This window comes from Amblyomma maculatum, chromosome 1, assembly GCF_055883805.1.
Source record: "Amblyomma maculatum isolate TAMU_Amacu chromosome 1, ASM5588380v1, whole genome shotgun sequence".
In the NCBI taxonomy this organism is placed as follows: Eukaryota; Metazoa; Arthropoda; class Arachnida; order Ixodida; family Ixodidae; genus Amblyomma; species Amblyomma maculatum.
The window spans coordinates 17,074,572-17,095,699 of record NC_139344.1 but is presented as its reverse complement, the minus strand read 5'-3'; the positions used below and the strand labels follow the sequence as shown (position 1 = coordinate 17,095,699).

The 21,128-nt window shown below is 43.7% G+C and overlaps 1 protein-coding gene across 1 annotated transcript in view; it reads right to left on the bottom strand.

Moving 5' to 3' along the window:
- Top3alpha (topoisomerase 3-alpha) overlaps positions 1-21,128 on the bottom strand; it is a 58,293-nt gene that overhangs the window by 26,076 nt on the left and 11,089 nt on the right. The window contains exons 7-13 of the mRNA XM_084587806.1: positions 17,620-17,800; positions 14,274-14,380; positions 12,095-12,205; positions 11,756-11,830; positions 8,255-8,305; positions 6,432-6,510; positions 1,739-1,852 (exon numbers count right to left, since the gene is read on the bottom strand). Coding sequence (XP_084443932.1) covers positions 1,739-1,852; positions 6,432-6,510; positions 8,255-8,305; positions 11,756-11,830; positions 12,095-12,205; positions 14,274-14,380; positions 17,620-17,800 — 718 coding nt within the window. The remainder of the gene's footprint in view (positions 1-1,738; positions 1,853-6,431; positions 6,511-8,254; positions 8,306-11,755; positions 11,831-12,094; positions 12,206-14,273; positions 14,381-17,619; positions 17,801-21,128) is intronic.

The window sequence follows — 21,128 nt, the reverse complement described above, 5'->3', positions numbered from 1 at the left end:
TGTGAACGTTATTTCAGCTCGAAGGGGGTCGTAGATTTTGCATAGGAATGTTTTAAATCCCAGCCCTCAAATATTCAAGTCCCTGTACAAAAGACTATCAATTATAATTAAACTGCAAGGATTGTTCAGCCAATACTGAGGTCTTGGTAGAAGTAATTACAGCGATACAAGCGAACTTTTTTTTCCCCTACAGCTGCTGTCCGGTGCGACGCACCTGACATCTGCTAGCTCCGCTGCTGAAGACGTCATGTAAAGCAAGAAAATATTTTACGAGATGGGCTCGCTAGTAAAGCGGCGCTAAAGTCCAACATTTATACCAGCGTTAACCCTTTCCAAAGCGCCGCTCGCTGGCGCTTCGATGTGAAACCACCTAGAGCTAGCGACGTCTAGGGTAGACGGGGAGTGGCGCAGTTCGTTCCCGGCACGCCATTGAGAGACACCGTTGCCGAAAGCCCTGCACTTGTGCAGGCATATATGCTGTTGGGGCCCGAGTATAGCAGGCAGTCTCCATATGTACACCGGTGAAGTAACTGGAACACGCACCAACGACGAAGTCATCGAGTAAAGCAAGCAGAAGCGTAGAACTGTAGTAGAACTTTATCAGTGTACAGCCGGAACCGGCGGCAGCGCCGCCGCTGTTCGAGTCCGGCCATGTGTCGTCACTGCTCTTTGCTTTGCAGACTCCACGTCACAGTTGTTTGATGACGTCATGTTGTTTACCTCTGTACACGTTTTCGTCACAGAGATGTCGCTGTCAATGGGTTTTGAAAAACGGAGTACTAGCCTGGCTTGTTTTTAAAATTAAATTAAAATATCTTCGCGGCAACATGCGACGTTGGGATTGCTTGAGGAGCATCTCTGTATAACACGGAAAGCAATCGTATTCCTTCCGACGCTTCAAAAATTGGTGTCTATACTCCTTTAAACTGTGAATGGACGAAAGAAGCAGAGCAGAGACCACAACGCATGCTTGTTGCTATATCTACACTGTTGAGTTGCTTAGTTCTTTGTGGGAATAAGTTAGCCCAATAAGGAGTTTCCTTTGAAAGCCTCTTCGTGCCTTCCTGACTGCCGGACTGCCATCAATATTAGGCGGCAAAACTACTATGGAATGTCACTTTTGTGACATGGCTAGTCAAGCTATACGCTTCATTTGCTTTGTTTGGTGCATGTGTACTACTGTGATGAAGTGTGCAGGCAATAGTGTGTGGTCTACACGCGAAAAGGTAAGCAAAATGAATGCTCTTGTTGAATGGATGCTCTCCTGCACAGCAAAGAACATAGTGACTATGCCTAAATTCAGTTGCTTCAGTGGCACAAATCCTGTCATCTTGATTAGAAAGCGAAGTTCTCATATAAGACAACTATCGTTGATAGTATCTGTTATTGGTACAATCGAGCTTTCAATAGTGCAAAATGCATTGCACCTCCCCAATTTCAGAGCACCAGCTCATTTTGAATCACAATAAAATTATTTGTCAAAGCTTAACGTCTTTCAACAGTTCCAAGCTGAAAAGTAAATAAAAGATGCAATGTGGTGCCACATTTTCTGAGCAGACCTTACAGAAAAATAATTAACACAATGCAAACAAAACAACATTACGATAAATTGTGTTCTAAGGGGGCATAATATAAATAAGGTCTTTGTTACATGAAGGAAAGAGAGGCGACCACAGATAAGAAAGCGCACCGTCAGTCTGTTCACAGCACAAGATGCAAGGTAGGGAGGGTACCATACCTTCAACTAGACCCATGCCAAGTTCACCGGGAACCAGGTAGCCATCCCCTGTCAGGGCCACATACAGCCTGTTCTTTACTGTCTCAATGTGCTCCGCATGAGTGGCATCAGTGCCTACGCAGCAGGAGAGAAACTTCTAGTTGGTCACATGCAGGACAAACCACCAAATCAGAGCAAGCATAGTCAATTTTGATTTCGTCAATAGAAAGCATGTCAAACTCCACAGGCAAGCTTGACTGCAGTTTGTGCTCCAAATACTGTGGTTCAGCAAATGACTGAAATTCTACCCGATACCCACATTTATAAGCTGACGCCATCAGTGGCGGTCCCTGCCTAATGCAATGAAGCTTGTCTTTAATTATGCATTAGGCATAAAAATGGCTCCTAATTTGCAAGGCTAAACTAAGTGCAACTTGGGTGTGTTAGCACGCCCTTGTTTACCTTTGTCTACCTCAGGTTGGTGTGACTACTCATCTGCAGCCCTGCTGTGGTGGCGCAGTGGTTACGGCGCTCAACTACTGCGCCCAAGGACGCGGTATCGAATCCCGGCCTCGGTGGCCGTTTTTCGGTGGAGGCAAAAAGCAAGGCGCCCGTGTGCTGTGCGGTGTCAGTGCACATTAAAGAACCCCAGGTGGTCGAAATTTTCGGAGTCCTCCACTACGGCGTCTCTCATAGCTTGAGTCGCTTTGGGACGTTAAACCTCACAAACCAACCCTACTCATCTGTAGCACAGCACTTCAGGTCATGTTGAGGTACTCAAGAGAGCCAGCCAAAGTACGATGAGATATTATACCAGCTGCAGCTCCCCACAACACACCCTCTCTCTCTATTAGCTGCAGTCACCCGAAATATAGATATAAAGCCTCACGTGAACCAAGCCGTACGAACGTGCCTGCAGCGTGTCTGACTCGGGATCCAAAAGTCCTAGTCTAGAAAAGAAACAATAATTTCGAATTGCTCTGCATCAAGAACTATCCCAATCTGGGACAGGGATTCAGCAGCAAAACAACCCAAGCGATGGCTTCCCGCCATCCACACGTGCCAAGTGAAAGCTAATCGTTCACAGGGTAGCAGTCGCTTCATGGAGCAGAATTTTCTACCCCTCATCAGGCGTCAGCACTGTTGGCATTTCGATCGTTGTCATCGTTAGCGAAAAATCATGAGCACACTTCTGACAGGTGGTAGTTAGCAGGTGACATGGCCCCGCAGGCACTAATTGGTTGGCGGGTTGTGTGACGTCTCGAGACGCACATGACAAGGCCTGAGTTGGCAGGTGCTGTCAACTCGGGCTTCAAGGTGGGAGGGTGAGATGGAAATCCAACCCTCCAAGATATGGAGTCAGACACACTACTGCTAGGCCCTGCAGACACATTCATACGGCTTGGTCAAAGCGGTCGTTTATATCTTTGTCCGGTGGTCTTTCACATAACATGGTAGCTTACAACTATACGCTAGTGAGTATGTGTGAGACGACAAAGGCATAAATTAAGAGATCAGTGATAAGCAAGCAGCAAGGTGCATGCATGCAAACGAGCGAGATGCTCCAAGGAGAGCTCCAGATGGGAGCCATTAACACTGTCACATCATAGCCTTAAAGGCAAAGCTTAAGAGTCTCCCCAGTTTTTGATGGCAACGCATATCACATTCCGCCACCTTCTGCAAAGAATGTCACAAAATGTGCCAGCCAAGTTAGAAACGCAAAAACTATAAGCTGTGCTATGAGCAAGGGAAGACAAGCCGAAAAAACATTTTTTGAGCAGTTTCACAAAGTTATGAAAATGCTACAAGTTGAAAATCAACATCATCCATAACATACTAGTTTCTTAGTAATTTGGTTTCAGAGCATTTTGTTAGTGCAGTTGGGAGAATGGGTACATCGCACTAGCAAAAACTGGCGTGGGAACTGAATGGTGGCCTCTGCTTCTGAACAGCACTAAAAAAAAAAAGACAGGCGTAGATAGGAGCATCAAACATTTGCAACAGATATAAGAAACAGTGTGGCATATGTTTTCTCAGCAAATTCTCAGCACAAACTATGATCTAGTTAGTATAGCAAAACAACTTCGGCAATGTGCTCTGCAAAGCATCATTTGTCACATTTCTATCACATTATATTTCGCATCAGCTAGAAAATCTACCCTTGCCCAGGTTATCGTTGGCCCAGATTTCTTCTACCCTGCATTTCATTATAAAACACAGTCAACTGCCTCTCAAGCGTTTTTATACAAAAGAAAAGGAATGGTGGCAGGAAAAATTATAACCGCATTTTTCCTCTGGTCATCTATTTAAGAATACATCTTGTGTTATATTTGAACCAAAGTATGAATTTGCTGCTCTTCAAGATAGTCACAGCAACCTTCACCCCCAAGCTCACGTGCTGCTAAGAGGGGCCAACTTCTTGCTGACCTTGGGGCCACAGAACACGCTAAGTATATATATTGTGAGCGCAGTGCACGAACTTTCACCTCTTTCATCTGTATAGATCCATCATATCATCATCATCGCTCACCGCTGCTTGGAGCGTCACGCGCTGTGCGCCAGCTGGTTCTGAAAGAGAGCAGACGTTCGTTCAAATGCTACCTTACAGGTGGTGGAGGTGCGGGGTACTGTAGCATATGGTGCCATGGCAGCGACGTTACCGCACACGGGTGCCGAACAAGTCGAAGAAGGCAGGGCAGGTGGGCGTGAAGTATCTCGGCATAGGTGGGCGAGGGAGGTTGGGAGGCGATGGGAGGCGGAGCAGGTGCCACAGTGCAGTTGAAATTTGGTCAGTTCATCTTTGATAATGCTGCACAAATTCACGGTTGAAGGCGGAAGAGTTGGAGATACAGCAGTTGAGTTGGTGAGGCCGTAGAGCTCCTCTCGGATCATGGTGCGTATTAGGAAATGCAAATTTCTATCTATGAGGAAGCCGCCATCACTGGGGTCTTGTATGAGGCGGCACGACTGTAGCTGGTCCAGACGTTAACAGGTAGATATGATGTCAGACACAGACGATGGATACTGAACCATGAAGCCGTTGAAGCGACAGCGACAGTGTTGATGCCCTTAATTATGTGGTGAACATGCTCAGGTTCAGGCATAGCAGCGTTGACACGGCGGCAAAGGATCAGAATGTCCTCAATATAGGACGTATAGGACTCGCCGGGCTGCTGGAGACGAGCTTCAAGTTTTTTCTTGGCCTGCTCTGAGCGACCAGCCGGAGTGCCGAAAATTTTCTTTAGCTGGTCCGTAAATGTAGGCCAGTCAGCGATGTCGTCCTTATGATTGAGGAACCAGGTTTTGGCAACGTCGCCCAAATAAAAGACGACGTTGAGCAGTCTGTGAGCATCATCCCAGCGGTTAAATGCACTGACCCTGTTGTAGTTGTCGAGCCAGCCGTCAACATCTTCACTGCGAAGGCCGGCAAAGATCTGGGGATCACGCTGGCGGCTAGTGACTGTCCAAGCAGGGGCCACCGCAGTAGAAGCAGGAGACGCCGGGGGTGAGCGAGCACCGTTGAACTCATCCATAGCACAGGGCCATTGACGCAAGCGAAGGCCTGAACAGAGCTCCAGGGAGAACGGTAGGAGGGTCTAAAGCGAGAGGCGGGGAATACGAATTGCACCTTCGCCACTTGTAAGGTAGCACTTGAACGAACGTCTGTTCTCTTTCAGAACCAGCTGGTACACAGCGCATGACGCTCCAAGCAGCGGTGAGTGATGATGATGAAGATGGATCTATACAGATGAAAGAGGAGAAAGTTCACGCACTGCGCTCACATAAATATATATATCATGTGACAGAAGCACTACTTCAGTGCCCAAAGGTGCTCTCTCTGAAAACTAAATCCGCATATTTTGGGAGCACTGTCCCCTGATTCAGCTTTACATCTACAGTGGCGATGAGATATGTGCCCACGACTTGGCTGCTAGCCTGTAGATAGATGTTCTTTTTTATGCCAATAAAATTGAAATAAAAAATCTAGCTGATTGGTACTTTGCAAACATTTCAGCCTGGTGTTTTCTAACACAGTCTCTACAAATTTATAATGGACACATTTCCCGAAGCCAATATTTAAGATAGCTAGATTAGCCTTTTACTAATTAAGTTAACTAATTTTGCAGAACTAAAGAAAAAGGCAAACCCTGCAGACAAAGTCATATGACTTAAAACCGCACTCAGTAGGTTTCCCTCACCTCTAACTCGTCGTTTATAAAAATTGGTCACATTTAGCTGGTCTGTTTGACGTCTTTTTATTTCTACGAGGTTCAAACTTTCCCCAAGCATTATATTCATGGTAGTGTCATACAGATGTAATTAAGGTGAAAATGGCATTATAGTATAGGCGGTCCAACATCCCAAAGCGACACTGCCTATGAGGGACGTTGTAATGGAGAGTTCCAGTAATTCTGACCATCTGGGGTTCTTTAACATACAATGACAACACAGAGTACAAGGTCATTTTCCATTTCGCCACTAACTAAATGTGGCCACGGCAGCTGGAAGTGAACCTGCGCCACCAGGATCAGCAGTTCAGCATCCTAACCAACGAGCCACCTCACTGGGGCAAATATGGTAAAAAGGATCCTTTTACAACATGCCTGACATTCTCAGATGATTACACTTCCGGTAAAGTACTTTCTGCTACAGAATTATGGCATTATAATGGAAAAACTTCGCTGTGGTAAAGTATAGGCCGCAAGCATATCACCTATGCCATGTTTTTCCATGAGGGCAATCAAATCAGCCTCACGCAACAAGGGAGGAGGTGTTGTTTCCCCTTCCGCCAGCTGAAAAGAGTAATCACATATACTCATTGATACAAAATGAAGGCAGCAAGGCAAAAGGATATAGTTTCACTGCAACCCTCCAGCACATCAACAGATTTCGTGAAAGATTAGGAGCCACGTAAAAGCAGATGACAGCCTTAAAATACTAAAACAATATTAAAACATAAGAAAGTACTTGATGTTCGATAGCGTACCCACTAGCCCGAACTCTCACTATGAGTACTGCAGAGCTAATTGCTACAAAAAGAAAATACTAATAAGATAATTTCACTGTAGCAAAGAAAAGGCCACGAGCATATTACCTATGCTCATTATTGCCTGTGCAATAATGAGCAGCATCGTCCATGCTGGAAATTGAGTAGCCCCAAGCTGAAATTTGAATAATAGCAAAACACCAGTCAAGACTTGGCCTTGTCCTTATTTCAACTGGTACTATCCAATTTCAGCCATCACTGCCAACTCCCTCTATCAATCTGTAGTTCCACACTTGTAAGCTCTTCTAACTGACCACAAAATCGGGTGCTTATCACCAATGAGCAGGTGTAGCACGTTTCTTGTCAACCATTGAGTTCTGCTGCACTGACAGGCAGACCACTGCGGTAATTCACACACAGGTGGAATCTGGTGGAAAAATTTGTCCAACACTAAATTTCACACATGCATGACTTGTCAAAACTAAACTGTCTCTACCTGCAGCAAGCTTCACAAAATGCAAAGATGTCCCAGCAGACAGGGTAAGTGCCCTTGGTTGGGTAAGTTAAACTGTTTCTCTGCGTTCTAGTTGACGCCCTTGTTTAATTATTCTCCTAAGTGACACCAACCCTGATCCATGTGGCAAAGCTATAGGGTTTTAGGCAAATCTTTTCGTTGATCACAGCACATTCCTTTCATTATTAAGGCGATAACCTTTACTGGCTCATGCTCGCAGATCGTGTCCATCCGTCTGTAATGCTTTAGTTATGTGGGAGGCGATAGCTGGCCGCTGACATGGCTGAGCACTAACTGGACGTAGAGCCTCCTGACATTACGTTTGGCAGATGCTGCCAACTCGGGCCTCTCCTTTCATATGGGAGGGTCATATCAGAATCCTTGCATTCACGTTATATCTAGGCCACGCAGGCATGTTTATATGGCTCGGTTAAAGCGATGCTTTATATGTTGGCTGGTAGCTTATGCTGTCGCGTCATCGCGAAGGTGGGAGTGAAAACCGAGAGAAAGAGGTGTCGTAGTGGAGGGCTTCAAACCACCGCAAGAAAGAAGTTTCGCTTCATTGCAGTTTAGTGATCCAAAGTGCCCCCTAGAATTTTTTTGGATGAATCAGGCTACTACTGTCATCAAATCCTGCATAAAATGAGGCGCCATTTTATTTCAAAAGCAAGAATAAACAAGATAAATGAGGCGGAAGTTTAGGCTTCAGAAGTACTTATGATTGTGACTCCTCATTAAGGAGTATGGTAGAATAAATTGATTTAAAAAATCAATTTTTTAATATCTTTATCAAAAATACTACACAATACGAGTAAACCTGTGCAGCAGCAAGTGTGGAGGAGCGCTTCAAGCTATTTAGAAATGGCTCCTGGTATAAGTGTTTGTTTACATTTTCCTTACTTTTTTTTACTTTTCCTTACTTCAATTTTTATGCATCTTCTACTATAATTTGCTTAGTTCCCAACTATTTATTAGTGGGTTCCTTGCACAGCCAAATGTCAGACTTGATGCAATGCAGCACAGATAAGCCACTGACCTTGATGGAATCTGGAACAAAGCACTCCCCTTCTCGATAGCTTGGAATTTCCTTGAAAAAGCACACAGAAAATTGTCTGTAGCAACTGATTTGCCACAGCAACATATTCGGGAAACAAGTGCTGCTGCTTTGTCATGCAAAAGTAAAACCACATTGCAGAAAAATTCAAAAGCCTTCAGGTAGAAAGCTATAATTTAATTATGCGTGGAGACTGCACAATAAAAATTTTCTTCCCTGATAGCTGGAGAAATGATAATGAGGGTCATTTAAAATTGTGTTGAAGCACCGACAAATAAAATTTATCACATACTGGTCGATTCTGGATCAATAGCTTTATTTTCTGAAGGTTCCTGTGAAATGCATTAACCCTTTCGCTGTCACAAACGTACTGGTATGGCTTCGAGCTTCACCCCTACCGGTACGACGTACCGGTACATTCTCTATCGTGCATTCAAAACTTCGCGCCTGAGCGCGAAGCTGGCGTGCTTGGACAGGCTGCGCCATCTATCAAATCTTTCTACAGGTTCGTATTTTCGCCCTGCGTTGTGTTGATACGTATATACTGAAAGAGTATGGAGCGACCATGCCCGCCCCAGCCCCGTTCTTTGCTGGGGGGGCACGGTCGCTCTGCGCGCGCTACTCTAGCGCGCTAAGCGATGTTACGGTGTGCGCGTTTCGCGGCGCGTGCATGCGGTTACGGGCGTTACGGGTTCAAGGGTTGTTCTGCCATATTCCGCAGATTTGCAGGTTTTTATTTTTATTCTGTTGGCATGTCTGCTACGACGCATCACGTTCAAGAGCTCGCGCCATTGCCTCTCGACACATGACTAGATCGCTGCTTTCGCTCTCTTTTGCCGCGCTCTTGCTTGCGGCTAGCAACAGAAAAAGAGGCTGTTTTAGCCTCTACCCATCTCTCTCTGTCGTCTTGATTTCACAACGTGCCGTTTATCTCCGTTGTGCAGGCTATTGAAAGTACGCCCTACGTGCGTGCGGTTGTTTTCGGATAGATGACCGTGCAGGACCTTCGTCTTTGGACTGAAGCGATGGCTCTTTTGATTATAAACACGAGTGCCGAGCTCAGATTCCGTCACTAGAGAAGTAACTAGCAGTTTTTTTCTTATATTATCCTTATTTATCTAATTTATAATCAGGCTGATAATGATGATGATGCTAATTAACAACACCTACAGAACACTGAAATGTGTATCTTCCGTTGACTATGTTATTTGTATAGCAATCATAATCAAAAATAAATCGCTATGCTCGTTCCCAGATATGCTAGTTCCCTGAAACCAGGACAACACTGGGGGTGCGTCACGGACAGAAACGCCTGACAGTGAAAGGTTTAATGTCTTATGACGTAAAGCTTCTAAACAAAAAGCCAGAGTCATTCTCAGCATTTAAAAAGTGTTCTTAGGAATGCTACATGTTCTTGGTATTAATAAATAGAAGGGTGGATTAAAGATGGTTTCTATATGGGGCATAAACCTTCAAAGAGTAATAGACTCCAGCAAGTCTAACAGGAGACGCGTTTAGAACCTCTGATCTAAATAATTAGCAGATAACCGAGGCATGCCATTTGTGCTCGAAAAGAAACACACGACAACAGGCTACTGCAGGTAGCTATTAGAAGCAGCATTACACTGCTGCACTGCAGTCTGACAGCTGAACAGCTTTCAAAAGTAAATGACTGAATATATATGCTAGAAGCACATTCATGAATTGTAGCAATTACATGATGCCACCTAAAACTTACAATGGCAGGAGCTTAACGACTGATAGTTACTTTAAAGGGACAGCGCAGAAAAACTGGTGTTGGCCTGTACCGATAGGGCACTGCACCCTAATCACAGAGACCAACACAGCTTCTGTAATTTCAAAAAGAGCAAAAAATTAAACACAAGTGTCACCGATTCTGCAAGTAAAATGTGAACAGCAACGCCAATTTTTTTACTTGCGGATCCCAGAGGCGACACTGCCATTCACTTCAACACAGTGGCAGTCCGCTCTTCTCGGTGTGGGTGTCACTAGTTTGCATTGACGGAAGGGAAGCTTTCTATAACCAATCTTCTCAGCGATAAGTGCATTTTCTGCTGCTTGACAAATGTCAACACAGCCAGAAAGAGCCAGAGAATATATTTTGATTCAGAATGATAATTGCTGCAACATTTAAGGGAATCCCTTAAAATAGAGTAGATTTGTAATGAGAAAATAATTACTCACTAGCATTGACCCAAGTGTAGCCATACAGCTACTATGGAAAACTAAACAGCTCAAGAGAAATTCATCTCGGTCTGGGATTTGAAGCTTTCCTTTGTCGCCGTACTGCTGTGCTTGGGTGGATGCTAATCAGTACATGCTTCCTTCATCACCATCAGCGGCAGCCTGATTACGCCCACTGCAGACAAAGGCCTCTCCCCTATTTCTTCAATTAACCCAGTCTTGTGCTAGTGCTTCCTAACCTCATCAACCCATTTAACGTTCTGCTGCCCCTGCTGTGCTTGCCTACTCCTGGAATACAGTTGGTTACCCTTAATGACCATCGCATTACATGACCTGCTCATGTCGATTTCTTCAATATCAACTAGGATGTCATTAACTCACTTTTGTTTTCTGGCCCACACTGCACTTTTCCAGTCTTTCCAGTCTCTTAACATTACACCTATCCTTTTCTTTTTCATAGCTTGCTGCAATGTTCTCAATTTAAATTGAATCCTTTTTGTTAGTCATCACGTTTTTGCCCAACAGGTAAATACTAGTTAGATGCAGCTTTTATATACTTAGCTCTTGAGAGACACGGGTAAAGTGCCATTCATAATCTGAGAACACCTTCCAAATGCGCTCCGCTCCATTTTTTATTTTTATAGTTATTTCAATTTCTTGGCCTGGATCTGCCATCGTTACCCTCTCTAAGAAGATGCATCATTCCCCTAATGTTTCCCATGCATAATTAGCTATCATAAACTACTGTTCCTTTTTGAGACAGTTGAACATTACCTTGGTTTTCTGCATATTAATTTTTAATTCACCATTCTGCTTTTCTCGTTTCAGTCATTGACCATGCTTTGCAATTTGTCTAATGAGTTACTTAGCAAGGTGATGTTATCAGCGAACAGACACGATTCTCCGACTTTTGTCCCCAACTATTCCCAATCCTTATAAAAATAATTGGATGATGTGTCCTCGGTGTCCTTTAACCTTACATAATTCTTTTTCAATAAAATTTAAGCAAAAATGGTTTTTCAGAACCAACATTGCTATCTGTCAGGCAATAAAAAACTGCATAATGAACCTTACTCACTGTAAACCAACACATGTGTGCAAAAAAACACACAAGATGAACTCATCACAAGCAAAAATAGGCTTTCTGTTAAGGGGTTAAACAGACAAAATCATAAAAACTATTTTTTATAAACTACTCCTTCCTATAAAAGCTTCTTTTCTGAAAACAAAATTAGACATAAACATGGTTTCATATGCCATAAAAATGAAAATTATTACCTTTGCATTCCATTTATCATACACGTAGACTTCCAAGTAGTTTCGAGCAAAAATGACTAGTCCAGTGACAATAAACTGGTAAAGAAAGAAAGAAATAGGACACACAATAAAACCATGGTTGATTGTTTTCAAAGCAAAGTTAGACAAAAGAATAAAAGGAACACTACTACTTCTGTCTAGCAGCTAGCCACATGACTTGTCAATTGTCTGGTTCATTTAATATGCTCCCCAAAACGTAGACCCCTTGGCAAAAATAAAACTTGATGAACCCTAAGGCATCATAAAGTTGAAAGTAAGCAGATGCTCTTAATGCATTGAATGCTCTGAGAATGCACTGACCCGCTCGTCATTGATGTCTACTTCCACAGTAGTCTCCTTTCCCTCAGCATCTTTGGAGAGGCACGCAAGGAAGTGACGCACAATTAGCTCATACACTCTCTTGGCATTACCCTGGAGGACAAAGAAAACGCATCATTTTTGCAATGCAGCACATTTAGTGTAGCAAGCAACAGGAAAATAGACTCCAATCCACCAAGAATTCTGAGCACTCACAAGAAAAGAAAAGACTGACTGCAGTGCTACTGCTCATCTGCCCAACATACACTGGTGTACCGCAAAATGACAACAATTTGAGAGTAAGGTAGGGCTCTGCAGCTAATTATACATAGTATAGAGAAAAGTGTGGTTTTTATCTGTGCAAAATTTTTATTGTGCAAAGACAAAAACTGCAGCAGATAACACTGCGTCCAAGTGCAGGTGCAAGCAAGGAAGCCTAAGGGGTATGCTATCCAAACTTTGCCATAAAATATGCTAAACGTCTCCATGTTTTTGTGCCCTGCAGGTTGTATATGAAGCGCATGTCAGTTGCTACTTTAGTGGATACACAAGCAGCACCCACACTAGGTCAGCCTCTACTTTTACTTCGAACATCACTGCCCGCTTTAACGACATGCATTCCCAATAATAGCATGCCTGCCGACCTGACTATCGAAAATCGGAAGCTTTCATTCACGGAAATGAGGGGTAGGCAACATTCAGTCGAGGGTGGGCTGCCGTAAATTTCGTGCAGTGTCAAGAACTTTCGCAGCAGGGACTTGATAGCCTATACCAGCACCGCGCTGCAGGGAGAGTGCTGCTTTTGCCCCTCTGTGAGTCCTTCTAGAATGCTGCACCAACAAACAAGACCTGAACTTTGGCAGGGTAGCCTGAAGGAAAAGTGTGGAAACTGTCCCATTGGAACTGCCGCTGTATGTGTGCACGCCATGCCGCGGCACAGTTGTCAGGGGTGCCATCACCGCATCACATGGCATCTGCTTTGCCAGCATGGCATGATAGCTTACGTGGTGCTGATGCACGCACTTTTTGATGGCATTACTCTTCTTTATATTTACCAAAGTGTCATACCACCACTGAATTTGGCATGCACTAGTGTTTATCTCACATGAGTTTGACAAGTTTTTTCAAGTTCTAGTTAATCAGACCACAGCAGATGGCAGTATTAGTGCTATTCAGAAGGACTGATTAACAGTACTAATTAGAAGTCATAAAAGAGTAAATACATCAAAATTTCTTATGCATTTCTTTCTTTGGAATTACCACGTGAAATTCCCTTATGCCAGCTAAATAATAGTTTTTCTCGTGCAAATTCAGCTTTGGTTTCAGCCACCGAACAACAGTTTTGGGATGTTACACCCCATAAACCAAACCAGCAAAATGGTACTGCAGCTGTTGCATGCCTAACATAACCTCAATGCGTCTATAATGTCACAGCCGTCGTTTGGCAGTTGAAGTCAAACCTAAAACTGCATGGGGAAAAAAGTTTTAGATTATTTACTGCTTTTTCACACAATCCACATGGCTATTAATTTTCAAAATCGTGCTGCACATCATTCTGCAGACAGAATATGCAACAAAGATTTGGTTTCTCTACTCCTTTCATTTTAACTGAATGTTGTAATGCGTGGCTGCTCTTTAATCTACAGCATGAGGCAGTCAAACAAGGCCTCTAAACTAATTTAATCATACTGAACGAATGTCCCTCACATGTGCATGAGTAACATACCCGGACTGTGACCCAAAGGGCAAGGTTCAATTCAGCTCGACCACCAATTTTAATTTTAAAGGAAATGCTTTTCTCTCTTCGGGGGTACTTTCTAATGCTGTTTGGCAGAAGTTGCAAGCCTGTGTATTATGTCACCAGTCTGCATAAGTCCCTGCTTAAACACCTGTCGATTCGGCCATGTCAAGTGATCTCGTGACATCACACACCCCAGCGACCAATCAGTGCTTAGCCATGTCACCTCCCAACTAGCCAATGAAATTCCTCGATTGGTCGAGAGGTTGATGATGTCACAAGGTCATGTGACCTGTTGAAGCATCACAAGACCACGTGATCTCTTTCAATCGATCAGGGGATTTTGCGATAGACGCAGGATGCCAGACACAGATTCTTGAAACATAGACTCTAATGCTACCTTATTAATAATGACATCAACACAAAGAAGTGCAGGCTTGTCACCTCCAGGTGGGGAGCACTCTTGACAGGATGGATTGGGGGATGGGCCTGATCAGTCTTGTTACCCTGACGTGGAGTCAAACCATCTTGCAAAAGGCGGCTTGCAAAGCCTGCAACGAGATGCTCATTTAATATTGTTAGTTACTGCCAATCTTTATTAATTGCTTTCATATCAATTCATTTCCCTTCCCATTTACTAATATCACAAGGTATACTCAAATGAAAAAACAAAAATTGGCATAGATGTCTGCAGATGTATATTTTCCCCTTTTTGCGCAGCAATAGCAACAATATCCCGACTGGTGAGTGCTTCACATTAAGCACTTTCTTCTGACCTTAAGAATATAGCTGTGCTTAGTCTGTTGTGAACTACATTTATTATACTTCAGGCACAAGAAAAGAAGACATGCTCCTTGAAGACAATCACTATTTCTGCAGGCTACGCACTCATGATGAAAGCAACCAAGAACCTATATCAAAAACCTGGGATGACAGCTTTAACGAAGAGTTCTCATATCAAGCTGAACTAAACTGACCTTCCTGCCTCAGCATTTTAACATTGGGCCAATTAAAATACATACACATGCATGCATTCACACACATAAGCACACTTTTTCTCTTTATGCAAGTAATAAAAAATATAACATGGTTATGCCATCACTAGGTCAACAGAGGCAAGTATAGCAGGAGCAGTGGAAGGCTAGTCGGTCAGAGGAGATTAGATAAGGTGTGCCCACAGCTGGCAAAGGACAGGGTTAATTGGGAAGGTATGGAAGAGGCCTCTGTCCTACAGTGGACATAGTCAGGCTGATGATGACGATGAGGTTAACAGATTGTAAGAACATAGTGATGAAAGAAAGTGTGCGTTCACCACACGAAGCAAATTGAAATAGAAAGCAAAGGAAGCAAACGAGAACATGCATTCCCTGATACTCAGGATCAATGCAACTGCATAGTAGCTATGTGAGCACTTGAAAAAAAAAAAAAAAAAAAACAGCATTTCCTGGCAGTTCCTGCAGGTACACCAGCTTATATGCAGGTGCTCCAAGATCGCCTCCATTATTATGATATAATTATTTTAGGTAGCTACAAGGGCACATCTCTTTTCACTTTCCTATAAGCGGATACCCAAAATTACAAATTTAATTTCAGCACACTGTAAGATCACCATAATCCCTTCTGTTTTACTAAATGTAATTAAGACTTATTCTAAAACATTCTAATTATTTCATACATTCTATATCTAGCTAATACTTCTTTGCTTATTTCACCCACCAAAGGGGCTAGGATCAGAGGCAGCCGCAAAGTACCACAGGAATATTACTACTAGGAGCACAGTCAGTTCAGTTTACACTGCTGCTGCATTACTTGCAAATGCAGACTAAGTACAAATATTTATGCTTTTTAGAATCAGCATCACAATCGCGTGTATTGCTTTAACAACTGCAATACAACATGAAATAAACTATACACAAAGAGGTCCCATAGTCAGGGACTCTAATGAGACATCCCAACATACATCATAATTCTAAAGTTGCTAGTCCAAAGAACCATGTACAGTGTGACAGCCTAACTTTATGTGTTGTTATGTACATTGAATAAAGGCCAAAGTACCCTTACTTTAACCCTTTGACAGTTATTGCCGTATGGGTACTGCGGCCGCATTCCGTCCCACGGCGTTTTTGCCATGCGGGTACTGCGCTAAACGCATAGCGTTTTAAAAAAAATTTGACACTGGGGGTGAATTGTTTTTCAGAATATTCGACAGTCAAAGGGTTAAGTTGCAGACACAACAAATTTTGGTTGTGTGCTTGTTGGTTTTATTGATGCGTGAGATTAGTAAACATAATTGCCACATGGAATTCCTATACATATGGTATTTATAACTGATTTTTTTTATCCTGCTGTTTTGGTTTCAACAGCCAGAATGTAGCCAATGTGTAAGTGGACTTGAAATCAAGTAGGGCATAAAAAACAAGTATTAAAGCACCTCTCAGGTGGTCTCAAGCCCCCTCAAGTAATAGCCCCCCATTTAACTGCTGAAAACAAAACAACAAAAAAAAGTTATAGGGGGCTACTTGACTTCCACCTTTAAGGGCATGACACCACAGCATAGGCTACTAGCCCATATATAAAGCCCCATTTAACCAAGCCGTATGAACATGCCTGCGTGGTCTAGGGGTAACGTGAATACAACGGTCCAGGTAGCCTGATCCTGATATCGCCCTCCCATATGAAAGGAGAGGCCCGAGCTGGCAGCTCCTGCTAAATGCAATGCCAGGCAACCCTATGTCCAGTCGGTGCACGGCCACGTCAGCTGCCAGCAACCGCCTGCCAGCGCCAAGCTCACAAGCCAATGTCAATGCCGGATTTTCAGTGAACGGGGTCCTTAACACTATCCCATTAAAACAAGAGAGGATATTCAATGATGAATTATTTATTGGCTCTAGGCGAATTCCATGTGGTGATCCATGTCTTCTGCACAATTTCAAAACCAAAAGCACGCAACCAAAAATCTGGTGTCTGTACTCCTTCGATAGGGCCCCCCCGAAACACCTCTCCTTTGATCATGAAAAATGCTGAGAAATGCCTTCGCTGATCATGAGAAAAGAGTTTTCTCCAAACATGCAAAAAAGTGGTGGAATTGCGAGTGCAATGTTTAGTGTTCACAGTTTCCCTTGGCTTGAATTCTTTCATCAATTTCCTGTTGCATTGTGATGGCAAGAAAGAAACCTTGTATTGGCAGAAAGGGCCTTATTGGCACAAGTGATTGACACTGCCCCGTGTAACACTGCTGTCGACTCAATTTTGAGGCCCAGCCATGGCAGCAGTGTGAAACGATAGCCAGAATAAGAAACAATGAACCCTGATATTGCATGCCACTAGTAGGTGTTGCACACTATGCAGAATGACGACCTTGCTGAGATAATGTTTGAGGGTTAGACCCTAGACATTTAAAAACACATTACTAGGACTAATGACAGGATCAGATTGGTTTGTGGTTTGTGGGGTTTAACGTCCCAAATCCCGAGAGAGACACCGAGAGACACGCTATGAGAGACACCGAAATGGAGGACTCCAGAAATTTTGACCACTTGGGGTTCTTTAACATGCACTGCCATCACATAGCACCTTGCTTTTCACCTCCACCGAAAAGCAGTCACCGAGGCCGGGATTTGATCCCGCATTCTTGGGCACAGTAGTTGGGCGCCATAACCACTGCACCACCCCAGCAGGTGATAAAATCAGAGTTTAAAAATTTATTGATATTAACTGCAAAGTTGCATAACAATAGCCAATGAATGACACTGCATGCAGAAAGTAGTGTGATAGTCAAAGAGTAGCACACCTCCCCAACGAGGGTCCTGTGTTTGGGCTTCAACAAGCGGCCTTAGGTTGAGGTCAGGTGGAAACTTCGTGGTCTCTGTACGTGGGTAACTTATGAAGCCATCTGTGTACAGCTTTTCAGCTATTTGCATAGTGTCCTTGGCAGTTATACGGAGTTTTCTGGATGCCAGCTTCTCGAGCTCCTGTAACGGTTGTCAAGGTTGCAAAATTCAATGTTATGGAAAATGCAAAGAAGGAGAAATGTAGGAAACAAGGCAATCGTTCATCCAAGTGTGGTCTTATATCCCGTGCTAAGAGGACACACGAGCAGAATGGTGCAACTTTCCCAGAGAATTCTTGTATGAATGCATGTTAGGAGTCAAATATGAAAAGTAAAAAAAAAAAGCATGAAAGTAAGCATTACATGGCTATACAGCAAAATTACGCTGGATAAAACCACTCAAAAGCTTAGGATGTTGCAGGGGCAGAATAGGACATTTCTGAAGCAAAAACCATATAAGTACATAATGCGTGCAGTGAGTAAGGTAGGGCAACCAAATTTCAGCAAATAAATATTGAGACTTTAATATACGCACTAGACTAAGTCCTAGAAGGCGACAGCACCTCCCAGTGAGCATATCTTCAATAAAAAGCCAAATTTCAAACAAAATGTCAACATCGTTCCCGTACACACTATGCAGGACGGAAATTTGCCACCACAGATGTACAGCAAAAACCATCAAAGAGATAGACAAGATGTCCATGTTTCAACTTCAAGAATCTCCTCCTTTGTTCTGTACCTAGATAATTACTGTTCAAGAGGTGCTTCACTATAGATAGATAGATGGGCTTATTGGTAGGAAAGGCAGAGAGGTTGGCCAGAATGATTAAAATCTGGCCTGCTACTCTGCACTGAGGAATGGGAAGGAGAGAAGAAAGAGGATCATGATGAGTGACCATGTGGGAGAAGGCGTATGAAAATATATACAGGCACAGCAATTTGCTTTACAAGTGTGAATCGAGTCCGGTGGCGCAAAAACGGCAGAGCCCGCACTGCCAAGACACCCTTCCCCTTGTCCTGCCAAGTGCCCAGTAGCAGTTCCTCAGACAGAGGCCTCTTGTCCAAATGCTTCAAGGCACTTTTGGTTTGCATGCATACACTGGGCACACCAACACTATATGGTCCACAGAAGCGCCAATGTTATGCTCCCCAAGGCCCACATTGTCATCTGTGCTGACGCCCTTCAAGTAGCGTGACTACTCCGACACAAAAGCACTGTGGTTTGGGCCAGTTGGTTGCAATCCATGGTGTACAAAACTCGTAACATAAAAGAGATGTAGACACAAGAGCAGGGACAAACAAGCACATGTCCTGTCTTGTTTGTTCTTGTGTCTATGTCTCTTTCGTGCTGGGAATTTTTTACACCTGTTGAGATCGTGGACCCCCGATGCTTGCTAGAGCAATTCCACCTAGTAGCCCGAGCATGCCCAGCAAACGGCATCAAAGGTGCCATCGCCCCAAAGCAATGTTGTGGTGCCAGCGGTCTGGCTGTTGCAGCAACACCACTCGTCTGGGCTGAATTCCTCTACAAAGCAACCACAACGCCATCTGAGACAGGATGCAATGTCAGGGCAATGCATGCCGCTGCAGGAAGTGGTAGACCACATCTCTCCTCCCTTTGTCTGGGTCTTGCCAACATCCGACACCTGCCTGAGATGCGATTGCCTCTGGTGGGCAATACTGGAGGCTCAAGACGGCTGTGCACACCGGTCTGGTGTGTGAAAAACAAACTCAAAAAAGGAGGCCCTCCCCTTCAACAGCAACAAAGTTGGATCTATCTGCCTCTTTAACTCTTCCCAAAGACCGCGTTGATGAGAAAACTCCACTCATTGGTGAAAAAGGGCAGGAAATGAAGGACTGAACTCTGTATAAGAGCGCCCGGTCCCTTTGTTCATGTCTTTCCCCTTTATTACCTCCTTCAATGTGACATAAATTTCTATATTCCCCTTTGTGTAAAGAAATGTGCATACATTTCTCTCAATGCATTCCGTTCCTGAGCTCCTGTATCATTTTTGCTTTTGAGGGTCAGCTTCTCTATGGACCCGAGCCACAATAACTACCGGACCCTCGACACACAACACACCATACTCCGACACACCTATCAGAGCCCAAAAATTTGCCAAAACTTAACATTCACCATCTAGCGGCTCACATCCTGCACACAATTCATATTCAGTGGGTGCCAGGTAATCTTCCAAGTTCATGACCGCACACATTCTTTAACCTGCCCAGCAACTCTAACATAGTCATTGCATCACCTCATAAATCCGGACAATGCAAAGCACTTAAGTAAAAAAAAAGAGCACCTTCTGGACCACACACTCTTGTCCTTCCATGTGTAGTAACCCTCCCCATAGCCTTACCCGGGCAGAGGATGTTGCATTTTGGAGGATCCAAACAGGAGTTCCCTACCTCCTTCCGTAACAGAAAAGTGGCCTCGGACCAAGTGTACAGTGTGCAAGTCCTGAAATGATGAGGTCTATATCGTATGTGGATTTGCCCATGTGAATTTGCCCCTGTGGATTTGCCCTACATAAGTTTGCCCAGCACTGAAGTCAACAAGAATCTGGCTCCCAGAGACAGCTGGTTTCACACCGAAGGATCCTTCGTCAAACATTGCTCAGACATAGAAGCTTTATTACCACTTACTCCTCAACTTCATAAGAATGGACCTTTGTTCGTTTCGTTTATTCAACAACCTTTTTTTTTCATCAATCATTAAATACCCTCCTCACGCACATAGGCAATGCACATTGCTTTAGAGACAAAAGCTACAGCCCTACAGACAACTACACCAGTTGGTTGGCACTGTTATCACCAGCCTAGTTATGTCCAATGCAAAAGCCTCTCCTACTGACCTTAAATAAGCCCTATCTTGCACCAGCAGTGGACTTCCTTTCTCTGCGAATATCCTAACCTCCTTTACCCACCTGACTCAGCCGCCCCCAGCTACACTTTCCTTCCCTTGAAATCCACACCATTATCCTAACATACAAGGACACTAAAGGACACTAAAGGCAAACTGAAGTTTGCCTGTATTGATAGGGTGCTGCATTCCAATCACAGGGAGGCCAATCTCACCAAGAATGGAGCATCTTATAGGCTAGAAAAGACCAAGAAATGAAGTAAAGGTGTTGCCATCACCAGCCAGATTCGCAAGTGAACTGTCTGCACAGACACCGAGTTCTGGACGCGGATCACGACTAAGCCACAGAGCCATTGGCACCAAAAAGGTGGAAACCAAACTTATTGGTGCAGACATTCAAAGTTAGTGCCTAGAGGCTCGAAAATGTCTCAAAAAACATTTTCCAAGCTACAAATGCATCTTTTGCAGCCAGACCAACATCAATAAACCAAGACAGATACAAATAATTATTTTTAACCAGAATAATAATCAAAGTTCTCCTCAGTAATCTTTTCATCTTAGCTTCATGTTACGTTTCACCAATTTACAATTCATCTACTTGATT